Source organism: Sciurus vulgaris, assembly GCF_902686455.1.
Source record: "Sciurus vulgaris genome assembly, chromosome: 1".
In the NCBI taxonomy this organism is placed as follows: Eukaryota; Metazoa; Chordata; class Mammalia; order Rodentia; family Sciuridae; genus Sciurus; species Sciurus vulgaris.
Genome location: NC_136461.1, coordinates 195,857,496 through 195,876,330, shown reverse-complemented (window position 1 = coordinate 195,876,330; position 18,835 = coordinate 195,857,496). Strand labels below are relative to the sequence as shown.

General features: G+C 35.4%; 1 protein-coding gene across 14 annotated transcripts in view; it reads right to left on the bottom strand.

Moving 5' to 3' along the window:
* Positions 1–3,600: 3,600 nt before the first annotated feature.
* Positions 3,601–18,835, bottom strand: part of FAM91A1 (family with sequence similarity 91 member A1) — a 209,405-nt gene continuing 194,170 nt past the window's right edge. For 7 of the 14 annotated variants that reach the window (XM_079144071.1, XM_079144074.1, XM_079144073.1 and 4 more), the window contains 6 exons: positions 15,767–15,839; positions 13,340–13,489; positions 11,250–11,354; positions 10,581–10,704; positions 9,319–9,388; positions 3,602–7,195 (listed from right to left, as the gene is read on the bottom strand). In XM_079144071.1, the coding sequence (XP_079000197.1) occupies positions 7,010–7,195; positions 9,319–9,388; positions 10,581–10,704; positions 11,250–11,354; positions 13,340–13,489; positions 15,767–15,839 (708 nt within the window). In that variant the 3' untranslated portion in view covers positions 3,602–7,009. Of the gene's footprint in view, positions 7,196–9,318; positions 9,389–10,580; positions 10,705–11,249; positions 11,355–13,339; positions 13,490–15,766; positions 15,840–18,835 lie in introns of all 14 variants that reach the window. The other 7 variants (XM_079144067.1, XM_079144065.1, XM_079144066.1 and 4 more) reach the window with 3 other exon arrangements.

The following is an 18,835-nucleotide window of genomic DNA, read 5'->3' as shown; positions in this document are numbered from 1 at the left end:
GGATCCAGATGGTTTCTTTAGCAAACTTACCAATATTTAAGGAAAATGCAGAACTTCTTAATCTCTTCAAGGAAACAGAAGAGGAAACAATTTCTAACTCATTTTATAAAGCTCGAATTGCTTTAATAACAAAGCCAGACTATGATACCACACAAAACTATATACCAATATCCCTCAAGAATACTAACATAAAAATCCTCAGTATTAGAAAATCAGGTCCACTAGTATGTGAAAGGATAATCCATCATGAATACACGGGGTTCATACAAAAGCACAAGGCTGATTCAACATTCACAAATTAATAAAATTTATCCATATTAACAGACTAACAGAAAAAGTGTGTGTAAAGCAAAAAGATTTGACAAAAGCCAATATTCATTCATGGTAAACTCTCAACACAACAGAAGGGAACCTCTTAACCTAAAGCTTATCTATTTAAAAAAAAAAAAAAAAGCTACAACGACTGTTACTTTCTGACAGATCTGCTCTCACAGCTCGTGTTCAGTACTGCACTGGTAGTCCTGGGGTGTGTAACAGACATAGAAGGAAAATAAAAGGCATAAGACTGGAAAGGAAGAATAAAATGTCTTATTCATAGAAAACATGATTTCTATTTAGAAAATCCCCAAGAATCAACGACAAAACAAAAGCTTATTCATAAGTGAATTTAGCAAGGCTGGAATATACAAAGTTAACATAATCAAATTGCTATGTATCAGCAATGAAAACTTTCAATTTGACATTAAAAAACATTTCTAACAGCACACAAGAAAATGAATAACTGAAGTACAACTCTCACGAGATATGTGCAGGATGTGTATGCCAAAACCTACAAAACAGGGACAACAGAAGCCAAAAACACTGTCAATAAATACCGATCTCAGAAAAGATGTCAATTCTCCGCAGTCTGACCCATACATTTAATGCAGTTCTGATTAAAATCTTTGCAAACTTATGTGTGGATAGCAACAAGCGGATTCTAAAATTTATGGAAAGGCAAAGGAACTAAATGTGCCAAAATCAACTCTGCGAAAGAACAGAGCTGAAGGCCTGTTCACCACCCACCCAGTTTCAGGGTGGCACCGAGGAAAGGGCACACTTAGTGGAACTGAACCCAGACCACAGACAGTCCACATAAACACTGTCCACTGATTCTTAATAGAGTTTTATTTAAGTATAATCAACAAGATAAAATACACTTAAGTACCCTGCACAATGATTGTTTGTAAATGTACAGGTTCACAACCATCACCACGTTCTAGTTTTTGAACGTCTCCATCTCTCCACACAGATGTGTTATGCTCATCTGCAGTTGCCATGCCCCATTACCCGCCCAGGCAACCACCAATCTACTCTGTCTCTACAGATTTGTTGAGTCATCTTTGAGTAAGGCGATTCAATGATGAAAGAAGCACCTTTTCAAGAAACAGTGCTGATTTATCAACTGGGTGTCCCTATGCAAAAATAAACCTCAACACACAGCATTTATAAAAATTAGTGTAAGATGATCAAAGACCTAAACATAAAACAAAGACTTTTAGAAGAAAACAAAGGAAAAATCCATATGGCCTTGGGTACGGTGATGAGTTTTAGATAAAGAATCAAAAGCACCTCCTTTTAAAAAAATAATAAATTGGATTTTATCAAAATTAAAAATATTTGTTCTTCAAAGGCACTAACTCTATGACCACAGGACTATTAAGTGAATTAAAAGGCAATCCAGACTGGAAGTAAATATTTGCAAAACACATACCTAATAAAGGACTCTTACAGATAACATACAATGAATTCCTAAGTGTCAACAATATAAAAACCCAAAATTTTTTTTTTTTTTTTTTTTTTTGGTGGTACTGGGGATTAAACCCAGGTCTTTGATCATTCTAAGCAAGTGTTCTACCACTGAGCTACATGCCTAGCTCATTTTTTGTTTTATTTTGAGATCAAGTCTAAGTTGCCCAGACAGGTCTTCAACTTGGGTGATCCTACTGCCTCAGTCTCCTGAGTAGCCAGGATGACAGATAACGCACCGCTGCACCTGGCAACAACACACTTTTTAGAATGTAAGCAAATGATCCATACAGACAAGTCACCAAAGAAGATATATGGCTGGCAAATAAGTACATGAAAAGATGTGCAACATCAATTCAACCACAGTGAGATACTACTGCAACAGCAACTCTCGGTCACTGCTAGTGAGAGGGAAAATGATGGTTGCTTTGAGAATGGTTTGGCAGTTTCTTACAAAGTTAAATATATACTTACCAAATGACTCTGCAATCCCATTCCTAGGTATTTATCCAAGAAAGTTAAAATCCCATCATGAATGTCAAGTGATAAACCTTAATTTATCCATAGGTTGGAGTACTCGGCAACAGAAAGGAAAGCTACTGATTCATACAGACATGGATGAATTTAAAATGTATCTTGCTAGACAAGAAGCCAAACCAAAAAGGCTACATACAGTGTAATTCCACTACTTATAAGACATTCTGGAAAAGGCAAAGTTAATAGTACGGGAAAACAAGTAAGTGGTTGCCAGGGGTTGGGGGAGGTGTTGGGTACAAAGGGGACTTTCTAGGATGAGGATAATGTTCTGTGACTGTAAAGAAACTATGTGATATTGTACTTGGGTGTTAGACACAACTCAGCACATGTTAATGCCCACACAGATGAATTTACTGTATAATAAATAAAATCAACTGTCAGGATCTCAGATGGAATGCACAGTGTAACCAATGAAACTGTTTCACAAATGTGTGACAAACCTCAATGAAAGGAGTGGGGAATGAAAGGAATCAAACCAAGTTACTTGGGAAAATGGTGTTTGGGTCAGACACTGTAAGGTTAATGACCCCTGCACCCCACAAAAAAAGAAAAGAAAGAACATTAAATGCTGTATTTGGTCATCATCTTTCTCACAGAGACATAATTTAAGTATTCTGAAATCACTTTTAAGTATACTAGACTTGGACATGTAAGTATATAAATTGTAGCTAAAAGGAGCCAAGCTTTACTGTCAGACAAAGAAATAACAAATAAGCAGAGGTAAAGTTAGAATGAGCCTTGAGGTACTGGATTATAGTCAGCATAACCTCATGCTTAACTTAGATCTGGATAAACAGATCTTGAAATTGTAACTCAAGATGTGTGCTAGTACATCTATTGTTACTTCCTCGTAAACTTACTGAGAAGGCCTGGAAGCAGCGCCAGGGAAACTGCACGAAGCGTAGTACCCACTTCTCAGATTTTAGTTTCTAAATAGGTTTCCAATAAAGGGATCCAAAACTCCTCGGAGAAGCCACTAATTCTAGGGCTGGTACCAGAAGGAGGAATGATGGTTGTTTAAAAATGAACAAACAAACAAACAACAGAGGGTGAAGGGGGAATTATGTTTAAAAAATTTAGGTGCCAACCTCAAAGAGCTCCCATGGCCAAAACCGAAACAATCTGCCAAACCCAAAGGACAAAAAAAAAAAAAAAAAAAAAAGAAAATTAAAAAAGCCATGCTCATACCAATATAAGTGATCAAATAATTTTAAAATGGGAGGAACACATTTTCTTTAAAGAGGTTTTCTAAATAATATATGTAAATACTTCGCCCTCTAGGAAGTGGGAGTTGATTTCCTTCATCTTGACTCAGTGACCGTCTTCAAAGAATAGAATACAAAGGGTGGGGGGTGTGGATAGTTAACTTTTTGGAAAAACCTAGGAGCCACCATGTTAACCAATGAAGGAACATCAGCAGTAACACGTATTAACATCATTGTTCCCCTTGACATGAAATACAGAGAAGAGTGCATCACTTTTGCTGGATCCTTCCTGATAGAACAGCTTCAACCTAGTCATGAGAAAACATCAGATAAAACACACTGAGGAATAACCCCCCCACCCCACCCAAGCAGCTCATCAGTACTCTTCCTAAGAAACTGTCACATATTAGAAGAAAGGAGGCTGATGACCAATTAGGTACAAGGCATCCTGGCCTGGATTCTGGAACAGAAGACTGACATTAATGGAGAAACTGGTAAAAGCCCAATAAAGTCTGTAGCTTATTCAATGCCCAGGTTAATTTTTTGAGTTTTGACAACTGTGCTGTTATTTACTTAAGGTGTTAATATTGGGGGAAGCTCAGTGAAGGGTACAAAAAACATCTGAAATTGGTACAAAATAAAGTTTTTGAGACAGCATGGCTATATTTAAGAAAGGAACTTACAGAAGATTGTATACAGCTTCACAGCAAGTTGACCAACACCACAGTTTATTTGTAAACATGTTATATGTCAATAATCAAATTGACATTTTATACATTTCACTGTGTAATATTAACAGAAAACAATCCACTGTACTATTACAGTTTTGGTACTTTAAAATCTTTTAATACAAACTGTTTCTGAAACACCGAACATAAAAAAAGAAACATGAATGGCAGAGAAAACAAAGTAAAAGAAACCAGTATTTCCCCAGAAAACGAAAAAATCATCTGATACAGACTTTAAAAAGGAAAGAAGATAAGGAAATGACACAGTAGCATTTTTCTAAGTGATATAAAGTTGCATTTCTTTAGACCCAGTGGAGATATGAAATTTTTCTCCTACCAAATTCTATTCCCTTTTTGATATTCGCTTTTTGTTGTTTCTAAAGAATGTTTGCCATGGTTTATGATGCTTTAAAGGGCAGGAGAGGAAAAGAGGGGAGGTGGTATGAAGCCAAATGAAATCAACCATTTGAAAAAAAAAAAAAAAATTGATACAAATTTTCCAAGAATCTTCTTTGGCAAATGACAAAGTATTATTTAAAACTTTTTGTTGTTGTTACACTGGATCAACACTTGTAAGACTTAGGAGATGTATCTTTCTTTACATGAGTCAAAGTATAAATGAAACAAAACTACATTAAGACAGCAAAGCAGGAACATCAGAATTTCACATTTTGCTAACAGCTCTAAAAATGCAAATTCTCCCTTTGAAAGATTATGAGAGGTCTTCAGCTGGGTATCAGATGATTACTGTCCTCACTCAACACGAGAAACCTGAGTGGACCCAGTGTCCTCTCGAGTACTTTCACTGAAGTTCATGATCATTATTAGGTTCTACTTCTCCCTCCATTATCTCTCACAGGAAGTATAGCAGCAAATCACTCCCATATTTTAAGCTTTCGACTCAGCAACAACTGGGTTCAATGTCAACAACTACAAATGTTCAATTTTTTATTAGTGTGCATATCATTACAGTTGGCTTAGATGGTTAACACAAAAATAAATAAAATAACTACAGTTAATTCAAACAAAGCACATTAAAATGAGATTAAAGAGCCCTGATCAAAAGAAATACAACTTTCAGTTGAAACTGTAAAAGTTACATACATACATACATACATACATATATAACTAACAGCACTAGGAATGTACAATATCAATTATTGGAAAAATAAATGAGTGATTCACAGTCATAAGAAATTATTTTAATATTAGTACGTAGTTTTCCTTTTATAGACGCACAAAACACAGACGTGGTTCCTACCTTCTAGAAAACAAAGTAGAAAATTAAACATTACCGTATTTACCCCAAACACAGCAGGACTGTGCGATAGGTAATCTGGTCCAAAATATTCAACTCTATAGATAGGCCATGGTATTAAATGCATGGTTAACAATTTTAAGAAAGGCATATATTTCCAGAAGTATGTTAAATACACAAATATCAGTTCTATAAATAACGAAAATCACCAGCAAAAATGTTTGGTTATGACATTCCCAAATTTTCTAACTTTTTAAGTGTTTTAGATATATGCTGCTTAACCAGTTAGTTTGGTTACAGTTTTAAACTAGCAAAGCATTATCCTATAAGAGAAGCCTAAGCTAAACTATAACACTGCACAAACTTCCCAAGGAAGGTAACTTGAAAAATCTTTAAAAAGTGATTCCAATTATTCTAATTAACATTTGAGATGCTAAAGAATCAATGACTCAAGAAACACTTTGAAATTATTCAACTTTCCTTTTCATTTCCTCCAAAACTATTAACAGAAATTTAAAAATCCAAATTGCTTAAGAATATGCCTTCACAATAGGTTTATCACTGAAGTGTTTTGATCCAAAGACATAGTCTTAAAGCTTCTCATATGTACTTCTAATCTAAACTCACAATCCTTGGTTTGAAAACATCAAATTCAATTTCTAAAAAATTCATTGGTAAAGCTACAAAACAAAACAAAACAAACAAATCAGGGTGAAAACATGTAGCAATCTCAGCTATGAGTGGAAAATAAATTCTATTTTTCCATAAAGACTCTATGAAAATATAAAGCCCAAGGTGAATGACAACAGAAGTCCATATATAAACACTGTTTAAAAATAGAATGTTTTCCAAAGCTTCTCATGAGATGTCAATGAAAAGTCACAGCCTAAGACCTTATGAATCAAGGTTAAGTTATACATAGCTTCTGCTTACATACCTTCAACAATGTCCAATTGATATACATAATTTACAAACATCCACAGGAATTCTAAATGCCCCATCATATCACCTCTCAATACCAGATGTTTACTGTTTTACAGTTTCACTACTTTAAGTACCAAGAAGCCTTTTTAGAGGAAGAGTTCTGTCTCTTCCCTTGATCCCCTAAAGTATAGGTAACAAAATATAAAATTAAACAAGATTTATGTCTGATAAACTAACATATAAAATTACCATTGCAATATTCATAGTGACTGCTTATAAACATAACAGTCATTATAAAGCCTATAAAGTATATTATTAGTATTATAAAAGAAATGCAGATTGTCTCAAGGTAAAAAATACAGTGCTGGCTGCTAAAAAGCACTTTGTTGCAATAAAATGTGCAATAATGAACAACATGTCAGAAAACATGAACATGTTCCCCAGTTTTAATATCAGTTAAGCAAGAATTGCACTGTAGCAGCAGGATGCTTTTTAGTGGCTGACACTATAAAGCTAACAGTAAGAAAGAAAAAAGGCAGGAAGTGTGGGCAACAAATAGTGTAATCAAATTACTGCAAATGAAGATTAGCAATAAGAAGTGAGGAAGGTGACCGTCCACTCCATTCTGATAAGATGCCATCTTTAAATATTAAGTTTTTTGCAGGCAGTGGAACTCCCATATCCACATAGGATGACTGTGAAAGCAGACTTGAAAAACTGGGCTCTGTGTGGATATCCAGTGTTGAAGCACCTTCCTAAAAGACCAAGAAACAAGAGAAATAGCCCACATTCAATTTCACCAAAACCACTTACCAAATTAAAACCATTTAATTATAACTAATGAGAAATAAGGAGCCTGATTACCCAAGAACTATTCATAGACTATAAAGCACTACAGGAGATTGAAAGATCTACCTTGCAAGCCCAAAATAATAAATGGCAGGTATTAATCTACATAAAAATCAAAGTACAAGTCAGACTATAATAAATGCTTTGAAATAAACTGAAATAACATGCTATGAGACTGGGATAAGAAGAGGTTAATTTTTGGAAGACTGGACCTACCTTAAGGTATCACCTAGTAGGAAATCACCCCTAAAACCTGTTACAGCACTAAGCACCAGAACAATACACACACACCCAGGTTTCTTAGACTGATACACTCTGCTCCCAGCCCTCCATCTAACTGACCTGTGTCCTCAGCTATCTCCCGTGTATTCCGCACTGACCATGTCCATAATTGAACTCTCCAAGTTCTCCCACCTCTTCTCCCCAGTCTTCCTCACTTTGCACATCTAGCTAATCAAGAAATACAAGAATTGTTCTTGATCCCTGTCTTCCTCCACATCTTGTCTTTTTCTCACATTTAATTCATCATCAAGTTTTGCCAGTCTATCTCCAGAGTATATCCCAAATTAGTTTATTCATTCACCACTGCCAAGGCCAGTGGTCCCTGGAGTGAAGTACAGTGCTAAGAGAATTTTGGAACTTATCCACCTATTTATGTCATCCTTATAAAATTTCTCTTCTGTGTATTCTACAATATACTTAATTTATTGGTACAATAGTATACACACATAACAAACAACCCCTTATTAGAGTTACATCTAAAATTGGTTTGGTTTGGTTTGCTTTGGTTTAGTGAAAAGAGTGCTCAGCTGTCAGCATCTCTTGGGAGATTACAATGGCCTCTGAATGGATCCTGCTTCTACCCTTGTGACTTTCCAATGATAACATGTATTTTACAACATTGAAACAGAAATAATGTCTCTCCCTCGATTAAAAGCTTTTAATCACTTCTCTTTGCACTTCGCATAAAATACAAATCCTTTCACACACTCCCCCTGCTCTCCTCTTGCTACCTGCCCTCCTTCATGAGGTCTCTGCCACTCTGGTCTTCTTTTGTTCCTATGCACTGAGTACTTTCCTGACACAGGCCCTATCTATCTCCTAGGCTCTGCCTGGAATACTCTTTTCCACCCTACAGATTTCATTTTATATATTACTTCTCACCCTTGAAATTAGGCCTACCTTTATAGTCTATCCTAGCCTGGCTCCTCAAAGTAGTTATCAAATCTATAATTAATTTTACATATTTCAATGTTTGACTGTTGTCTCATACAACACTGCATTCTCCATTAGAGTCTAACACATCACTTTTGCCCTACTATTGAAACAGGCTCTGGCATAGGGTAAACTCAAGTATTGACTAAATGAATGAATGAAATAAAACTCCAAAATACTGATTTCCTAAGCTACATCAGATGTTATGAACAGAAATATTCTACTCTAAAAATCTGTCCGTAAATCAAGTTTAGAATGCCCTTTCCTTCCTAAGGGAAGACACAAGGTCCACAGCACTGGCCTCTACTGCTGCAACAGACAGAGACATTTCATCCCACCCAGCACCTGGCACGGTGTGCAGTCCCCAACAGATGCTTAGCACTGGCAAAGAGCAACGCAAGATTTAGTTTAGGAAGATGTGGTCAATAAAATATGCAAGTCAGTGAACTTCATGAATATCCGAATCTTCATTTAAAAAGCAAAATTAATGAAATCAGTACTTATTTCATGTCTTGCTGCTGTGGAAACTCAAAAACAAACATGGAAGTGCTTCAAATACTATAGAGCTATATACACATACCATTTATTTGGCTGTTATTTTATTTGTGGCTTTGGCTCTGGGGACTGAACCGAGGGGCAGTTTACAACTAAACTACAATGCCAGACCTTTCTATTTGAGAAGAGGGCCTTGCTAAGTTCCCCAGTCTGGTCTCAAACTTGCAATCCTCCTGCCTCAGCCTGTCGAGTCACTGGGACTACAGGTGTGCACCACCAAATCTGGTTATAAATGCCATTTGGAAATCACTTTTGTTACCTGGAATGAGTGAACAAAGTTAAGTACTTGTAGAGAGAGTTTTCTACTGGAATGCAAAAGATTTTGAAGGCTGAAAAAAAAGGAAAGAAAAAGTTCAAAACAAATATAATGGCAAATTAAATCTCACAAGATAATTTCAGCAATTTAAATGCATTTATGTATATATATACTTTCTAATTAATCACTAAAAAATTTTTAAATACAATTTCAGTGATTTTCATCACTAACATTTTTGCCTATGAGGATAGTAATAGTGTATAAAAAGGCCACTTTGAAATAAAACAATAACCAAAATTAAACTGTTAGACATATGTAAATATTATGTGAAAGAAATTTTGAAAATAAAGACTTGGGTACACTGAGGGACTTCCGACTCTGACACAAACTTCAAATTTCCAAAGTAATTTTAAAAGACAATCTGGGAAAAGGCCTGACAGATTTAACACATGGCAACTCACGCACATGAAATATTCTTCAAATCTGTAAATTGGTGAAAATCTTTAAAATTTTGTATTTCCACTTTTTATTCATGTACGTTATTTTCAGAGGGCAGCTATTGAAATTATCAGGTGAGCACTTTTAATTTTCTGATATAAGCTACATTAAGCCATCTAAATAAACTGTTGTCAAATTTTGTTTTCCTAAATAAAATGGTGATCTGTGGCTATCACTTTTCCAGCCACCCATCATGACAACAGACTCAGTGGTATTCTTTCCTGCTATCCCTTCCAGCACTGCCTCCTAGCAGCCACTCCCAAAAATTCAGAGTTTAATGAGATAAAACCTGTGTGTCATCTCTTAGAAAGGGGGGGAAGGGGGAGACACATGCTCATTTCAAAAAAAGGTAGAAAGTAAAAAATTTTTTACAAAGTCAAAATTCCACCACAAAAGACAATCATTATTAATATAACTTGAGTTTGTATATGCTGAGAGAAATGCACAAGATAAATTTCCTAAAGACATCTACATATTTATCTATATATTTTTAAAAAACTACATTCACATTCCATTATAGGCATGCCCTTTTCACCACACCCTCACCAAACCTAGGTACTAAATACACTTAACCAAAACATGGCAGAAGTTTGCTTGTGACTAATTTCTGATATACTGAAACTTAATTTTGAAAAATACAGCAAAATCTTTAAACTAGCAGTCTTTATTCAATCAATAAATACATATATAGAGCAATTACTACACTATATAGAAGAACAGTTTCAAATCAAGTAGATGAAAGTATGACAGTGACTACATGCCCTCACCTTTCTTTTCTACAGAGACCATGTGTGGCAATCTTCCTACACACTTTACGGTTTAATTCAGAACTGAACAGTGGAATTCCAAAGCACAACTCAAGAGGAACCCAATCTGCTTCTGTTGTGGCACCTAAAAAAGGACACAAAACTTATCCTGAACACCACACATACTGATATGTACTGTATAAGCAACAACAGCAGCTCCTTAACTTGAGGTCCCTAGGTTCCTCCCACCCAGTGATATGCAGCAAGGGCTTGCCAAGGGACAGGGACTCAAAGAGACTAATTAATCTCTGAAACAGAAGAGCATGTCTTTTTTGAGTGTGTATATGTATCTAGGGAGAAGGCACAACACTTTCATCAAATGTTCGAAGGAGTCTTTTGCCTCATAAAGGGTATTACAAGATAACTGCAAGAGAAAATGAAACAAGATATTTACCATAAGAATAATGAAATCAAAGTCACTATTCTCAGGTCACAATTTTATAGTACTTAAGTTATTATTCTAAGTATATAAAAATGTTTCTTAGAAGATTCATATTAAAAAGTCCACTGTGGATAATAAGAACAGATGAATAGTATTCAAATGACTCAACGGAAAATTTGAGCCTCTGATATCAGTCCAATAAAAGAATTATTAAAAATTAGTGTAATAAAGAATTTCTGACAACTTACCAGTGTTTTGTTTCACTGCTGAATCCATAGTTGCTTCCTCAATAACCATTTCAAATGACTCTGTACTCCCATTTACATCTGAGCCAGAAGCCAAATCAGGTTCTCCTATAATTAAAGGCCATACACAATATTAAGATTCTAGTAGTAAGCAGAAGTTGTCAATAAATCAGTCGTAACATAAAGAAGACTTCAGGCAATAGACACTGTGATGGGAAAGAATGAAGAATCACTGGTCTAATGTCGTGGTTCTAAAGCAAGGGTACACTGCAAAATGTCAATGTCTGGAGCCAAGCCTGGCCAGCCCCAGTGGGAACAATGCTGTAGATACCCATGAATGTTAAACATCCACCATGTACAACACCCACCTCAAAGAACTGTCCAGCTCAAAATGTAATTGATGCCAAGGGTAAGAAACCCTGGACTAAAGAAATTAAAATTCAAAACGCAGAACGCAAGTTAAGATTTTCACTTAGGTCACTTTTAAAGTCATTTTCCATTCCTGATTACATTAGTCCTCTTCGAAATTCTTTTTTAGATTCCCCACATCTTTTTTTTATTTTTATTTTTTAAAAATAAATTGGACACAATACCTTTACTTATTTATTTTTATGTGATGCTGAGGATCAAAACCAGTGCCTCACACACACTAGGTGAGCGCTCTAACAATGAGTCACAATCCCAGCCCTCCCCACATCTTTTAGTTTATAGATCCTCCTACATCTGACCTAATTCTCTATTCTCCAAATCTTTTCTTCTGGCCAAATTAAAGTGGTTTTTATAATTCCCTCTGCCACCCTCAAAAAAAAAGCAACCATCTTCTTGTTTACTCCCCTTTCTCAAAGTTCAGTTCCAAATGTCCCTTCTCATTTAACAGGTCTTCCCTGCTAGCTCAATGGGCTGAGATATGCCTTCTCTGACTCCTCCCAGCCCTCTAAGCAGTCCCCCATTAGTATTTTAACTTCTCTCTTACTCCTTAAAAATATGATCTCCAGCTTTTAAACAGGCATTTATTGCTTACATGTTTTGTGAAATGACTGACATAAAAAACAACAGCTCAGAAGTGACTAAGCCCTCTTCTCTGGAAAATGCCCCTGCAACATTTGGCAATCAACTGTTGAAAGCATCTCAACTCCTCTGGCAAAAGATAATGAACCAGGAGTGGAGAACTAACTCAAAGGGAGACAATTCAATCCACTGGATGAGTAGCAATCAATCACATTTTCTCAAGATTTCAAACTAAATGGAATAGGGTCAACCATGACAGACACTTGAATTGAAAGGTCATGCAGAGTCAATGGCCTAGAGCTGGCACCACGGCAACCAAACCAGATTCAAGCCAATATTATAAAAACATAAAAACAACTAGTAAGCAGGAGAAGGTGATTTGAAAATGGATTTTTAGATTAAAAAGAGAATATGGCATAATAAGCTGGTGTTAATATGCAGGACGGATTGGAGATATAAAAAGGACAGAAAGGCTAAGCAAGGAAATGGTGCAATACAGGTTTAAGGTATCAAGAACCAGACTAGATTGGCAATTGCAGAGAATTAAAAAAGGAAAGGGAAAGAAATGAATGTAAGAGACACTTCTAAAATCTGATTCACAGAACTTGGAAACTAACTACTAAGTCTATTTTTTAAATGTTTTTAACAAAATGACTTGAGTTCCAAAACCATCAATACTGAGGCTAACTTTAATTCAAAGCCTATAAACACAGATGTGACAGTAAAGGGTTAAATAGCCACTCAGTATTCCAACCTGATATCACCATTTTTTAAAAAAATATATTTTTGTAGTTGCAGATAGACAGCACACCTTTATTTTGTTTATTTTTATGTGGTGCTACCGATCAAACCCAGTGCCTCACACATGCTAGGCGATCACTCTGCAACTGAGCCACAGTCCCAGTGTGAGGTCATCACTTTTTAAATTATGCACCTTGGTGTTTGCTCCATTTAAACAACTGACATTTGTTGAAATAACCCAGAATATCATTGACTAATTCAACATTCCCACAAAGGTCTGCTGCTTTTTATATATTAAGATTGTGTTAAAACCAGTTATTTAAAAAATTCAATTCTTAGCTAACCTCTCTCATCAGAAGCATCACTGAGTTTTCTACTTGCAAGTTGGCTAGAAGAATTCAACATGGTGATATATCCACAGAAATGCTGCAAGTCCACTTTGTTCCTTAATATTTGTAATGCTTTATGAACACCCATATTGACACGAGTAAATTCTAAGAACAAAAAGATGATGTTGCATTAGTGAACAGCTCTATTACATAACACCAAACACTTAAAGATACTTTTCTTTCCTAAATAATTCTTTGACGTACTTTTATTCTTTAATCAATCAAGATTGAATCCAACAAAGAAATATATATAAGTGCAAAAAAAACTTCTCATATATATTTACAGTCTTCTAGAGACATTAACCATAGCAAAACAAATCACCTGCTAAGCAAGCAAAAATTCTCTTTGTAGTTCTATTCTGCTTCGAATACTTGGAGGGCTTTAATCAGGAAATGTAGTAAGTATAAATTATGTTTTTTAAAAATCTGAATAGTTATTGAAATTGATACTAAAAATCATATTTGAAACCATGTCTGATAAATTATTTATATATTAGCTTTTCATAAATATGTGAATGAATAAAAGAGAAAGATGCTCTATATCCCACTGTGAAGATACCTTTCCTTTAAATTCACACTATAATTTTCCATTAATCAGTTCTTGAAATTTTAAATTTCTTTTTATTTCTATTCACTAATATTTCAGTGGTGGGGTTTGAATCCAAGGCCTTGTACACACTAGGCAAGCACTCTACCACTGAGCTATAGCCCCAGCAGTTATTAAGATTTTATAAAACTTAAGATCCTCTTGTTACTGTCCTGTATGTCACTATCCTGTAGCTTCAGGTAAACAATTATTTTTTTCTTAGAATTTATGAAGTAGTACAGATTAAGTAGAAAAGTTAGATGCAGACAAGTATTCATTTCTGAATAAGACTATTTTGAGAAAGAAATCTCTATTTTCCAGGTTTTGTACATATTTACTCACAACAAGCAGAAGAAAGCATCTTAATTTCAAACATGATAACATATAAAAAGGAAAACAAAATTCTCCTTCCTTTCCCCTGCTTTGGAGAAGTGGGAGGGTAAGTGGTGGCTAACTGTGGAAGAACATTAAGTTCTATTAATATAAGTTCAATTATTTCAACTATTCACTATTCTCTAAAAGCCATGTAATATGGCTTTAAGAATCTGAAAAACAGATTACAATATAACAGTTGTACATGAAGGAGGAAAAAGAAGTGCTATTTAAATATGTGTAAGGTTTAATCACGTAGAACTTTTCTTTTGAATACAGCTGACCCTCTGTATCTGAGAGTTCTGCAACCACAGATTCAAAAATATCTGGGGAAAAATAAAGCTGTATCTATACTGAATAGACTTTTTTTCCTTGTCATTATTCTTTTAAAAACAGTCTAACAACTATTTATATAGCATCTACAACATATTAGGTAGTATAAGTAATCGAGAGAGTATGCTGGGAGATGTGTGTCAGTTATAAACATCTTATATAAGGGACCTGAGGATCTGCAGACTTTGATATCCTTTGGAGGGGGTAGATTCTTGGAACCAATCTTTCACAGCTACCAAAGGACAATTGCATACCATTTCTTAATATTCAACAGAGGAAAGTTATCTTCTATATTATAAGAGGACAAATGAATTTGTTTTTACAGAAATTTTTTGAGCATCTTTCATCAAATGTACTGTACCTCATATCTAAGTCTAGAGATGATAGTAAACAAAGCCTCCTCCCTTATTTCTCACTAGCTCAACCCAGCACAAACCCTGCATCCACTCAAATCCCTTCTACTGGCAAACTAAAATTTAATAGCAAAAACGAATATTAAAACAAGAAATATATGCATGTGCTCTGCATACTATAAATTCATACAAATGTTCATTAACATTCATTTTCAAACTATCTAAATTTTTTTATGATTACCATTAAAATTCTAGCAGCACTCCATAAGTGTATGTTGTGTGTACACACAGATGGATTTCCAATGACATTGGAAACTGCCTTGAATAATTTGAATAGTCTCTGAAAAAGAATGTATCAAACATATGGGGAAAAATATGAACTTCCTAAGCACAAAATAGTCCTCTATTCTGGCTTCTCCCTCAACCTTTAAACAACCTCTTGAAGGAAACTAAAAGGCTAAACATACAGAAAATCTTCCATCTAGACAAATATCTACTTACTCTCATCATTTCCAAGACAAACTAATATTCTTTCAAAGATATTAAATGGGTATTCATCTATCAGTTCCATGGGGAAAAAGCAAATAACAAAAAAGCTACTTTTTCCAATATGCTTAAATAGCAAAATGGTAAAAATCTAGAACTTAAAAATGCTAAGAATTAACTTCCTGTCAAGTTTTCCATCAAACAGTTGACATGATTAAGGATAAAGTCAAATGGATACAATTCAAAGAATACCTCCTTGCAGTTCTGTTTCATCAAATGGAAACGGTATATGGACAGTTTCTCCTATCCCATGCAAACCATGTCCCTAAACATAAGGAAACAAGAGTTGAAAAGTGTACAAGAAACCTATACTTCTAATCATTGATACGCAAACAATAAATAAGATTGTGACCTCTAATGCTATTTTCCACATAAATACTCCATCAGAATGCTTTCAATGATTTTTTTTTAATTTTTCTACAGACAACAATGACAATCTTATATGTATGTGAACATATAGGGCAATATTCCTCAAATTGAGCACATGAAAAAAATAGAGGCTTATTAACAGATAAATCAGGTAGATGTGAACCAAGTGAGGAGTGAATGAGGTAAAGTGCACAACACTGAAGAGAAGTGCAAGAATCTCCAGCCACATGGCATACCACAGACAGGAACAGAACTCAAAGACCCACCCTGAAATGGCATATAACCAAAGACACCTGATATGACAATATAACTACATACAATTAAAAACAAAATGGTCACCGACTGTTCAAATAAATTATGGTACAATTTTCATGCGGCAGAAAAAAAAAATAAAGTCTTCTATGAACTAAAAAAGGGAATGCTTCCAATTGGCAAATGGAAAAAGCAAGAACATGGGTGTATAACTGCCTACATTTACGTAAAGAATGCAATAAAATCTAATAAATGTGATTATCTCATATGAAGGATAGATGAGTGCAAACTGGGTAGACAGGTCAAGAAGGAAAGGGACTTTGTACCCCTTTAGTAGTATTTTTAAAATTAATTAATTAATCAATTTATTTATTTAATTTTTTTTAGGTGTTGATGGACCTTTGTTTTATTCATTCATTTTTATGTGGTGCTGAGGATCAAACCCAGTGCCCCACACATGCTAGGCAAGCACTCCACCAGTGAGCCACAACTCCAGCCCCTATTTATTTATTTATTTTAGTACCAGGTATTGAGCCCAGGGGCACTTAACCACTGAGTAACATCCCCAGTCCTTTTAATTTTTTTGTTTTGAGACACGGTCTCACTAAGTTGCTTAGGGTGTTGATAAGTTGCTGAGGCTGGCTTTGAACTTGTGATCCTTATGCCTCAGCCTCCTGAGACGCTGGAATTACAGGTATGTGCCACCATGCCCATCTAGTATTTTATTTTTGAAGAATGTGAATATACAATTAAATTAAAAAATTAACTTTAAAAAAGTCTGAGTCTACCCATGCCACTCCAATGTTGTAATTTAGTTTCATCCATCACATTCAATAACTGTTCATTTTAATTTTGTTTTAAAGTTTTACTTTAAATTTAATTTCTCAAATTCATGAATCCCTGGTATAAACGAGAGAAAGCATACTCATTTTAGCAGTTTGAATATATTTGACAGTACTTTTGTATCCTATTAAAAGATATATGATTTAGTCCTAAACTGGATGGCTGCAATAAAATCATGATTTTAATTAAAAAATTTGTAATATTTTAAAAATTACAAAAAGGTGAAAATTTTCTGTAAAATATAATAAAGGAGGTATTCTTTTTTTTAAACAAAAATACAATTCTTTAAAAAACACTTTAAAAACAGGTGCCATCTACTTATTTAGTTGTTTTTCTATCCATGTTTTTCCATACCAAAAAAGTTAACTTGCTTGACTTACTGAAAACTGCCTATAGAACAGACCTTGGCAATCTCACCCATTGTTTTACAGGTAAAAACTGAGGCTCAAAGAAGTGAATGACTGATCAAGAGTGACAGAAAAGAGTAATGGGTCACCACTGCCCCCTCACTCCACCTCCATTGCCAGTACCACCACAGTCAACATCTGTGAGATCTGCCTATGTGCTAAGTGCCACACTAAGCATTGAGTCAATTATCCACCTCAGCCTGGGGACCATACTGGGAATGGATGGGCAGGGCAGACACCTGAAGCAAGAGGGCAAACTAGGGTGGTGTGCAGCAGTCTAGCTAAGGAATTAGGTCACAGAAGTGGTAAGAAGAGAAAAGAAATAACAGACTTAAGAACTACTACAGATTTGGACTTTGTTATCTCCAGGTGACAAGTAAAGACACTCAAGTTCAGGGAAGTTATTTAACTGGCTCATAATGACTAGTAAGTGGTAGAGTCAAGATGTGAATTTAGGCCGTTTGACTTGATCACGTCCAGTCAGTTCCATTATGTTCTCTCTCACCACCACTCCTACCAAATGTTTTCCCTGGCTAATTTCATCCTCTTGGGGGTTCAATTACCACCTCTGTGCAGACATGGACACTTAGGACATTCCCCTTGTCCAACCTTGTTTGAATTTCAGAACATTCCTAAATGCCTCTCTACTGCCTGAATAGGCAGTTTATACTCAACATGCCCCAAAATAAAATGGCAATTTCAATCAAAATCTTAACTTGTAATATGTTTTAAATTCCAATAAGCCAGCTCTTTCTCCTACATCCTCTTGAATAGTGGCATCAGCAGCACTCTGTATCTTCGCAAGACTAACCACCAGGGCCGCTCCTCCTCTTCCCACAGCTTTCTCAGACATCTGCTCAATTCTATTTGTTTGTAGTAGTTCTTAAATCCATTATTTCTTTTCTCTTCTTACCACTTCTGTGACTTAACCCCTTAGCTAAAGTACTACACACCACCCTAGTTGTCCTCTTGCTTCAGGTGTCTTCACCCTGCCCATCAATTCCCAGTATGGTCCCCAGGCTGATTCCTAAAATACACTTGACCATGTTAATCCTTGCTTCTTAAGTGCTGCCACCAATCTATAGGCTAAAATCTAAGCTCAATAGCAGGACATTCAAGATACACTATACTCCAGGGCCTGCCTGCTTCTCCAGACTTATTTCTGTTCATGATCCCCAAACGCTCCAATCCACCTCTCAAAACTACCAAACAACTTGCAGACTCCAGCGTATGTTATGCCACTTTATATTACTATTCACTTGTTTATCAAACATTAATTAAGCAACTACTGAGAGTCAAGCGCTATGTTAGTACTTAGGGAAATAACAATGAAAAAAAAAACCTTCCTGCTGAAAGATTTATTCATGCTGACCCCTCTGCCCAGCCTGGC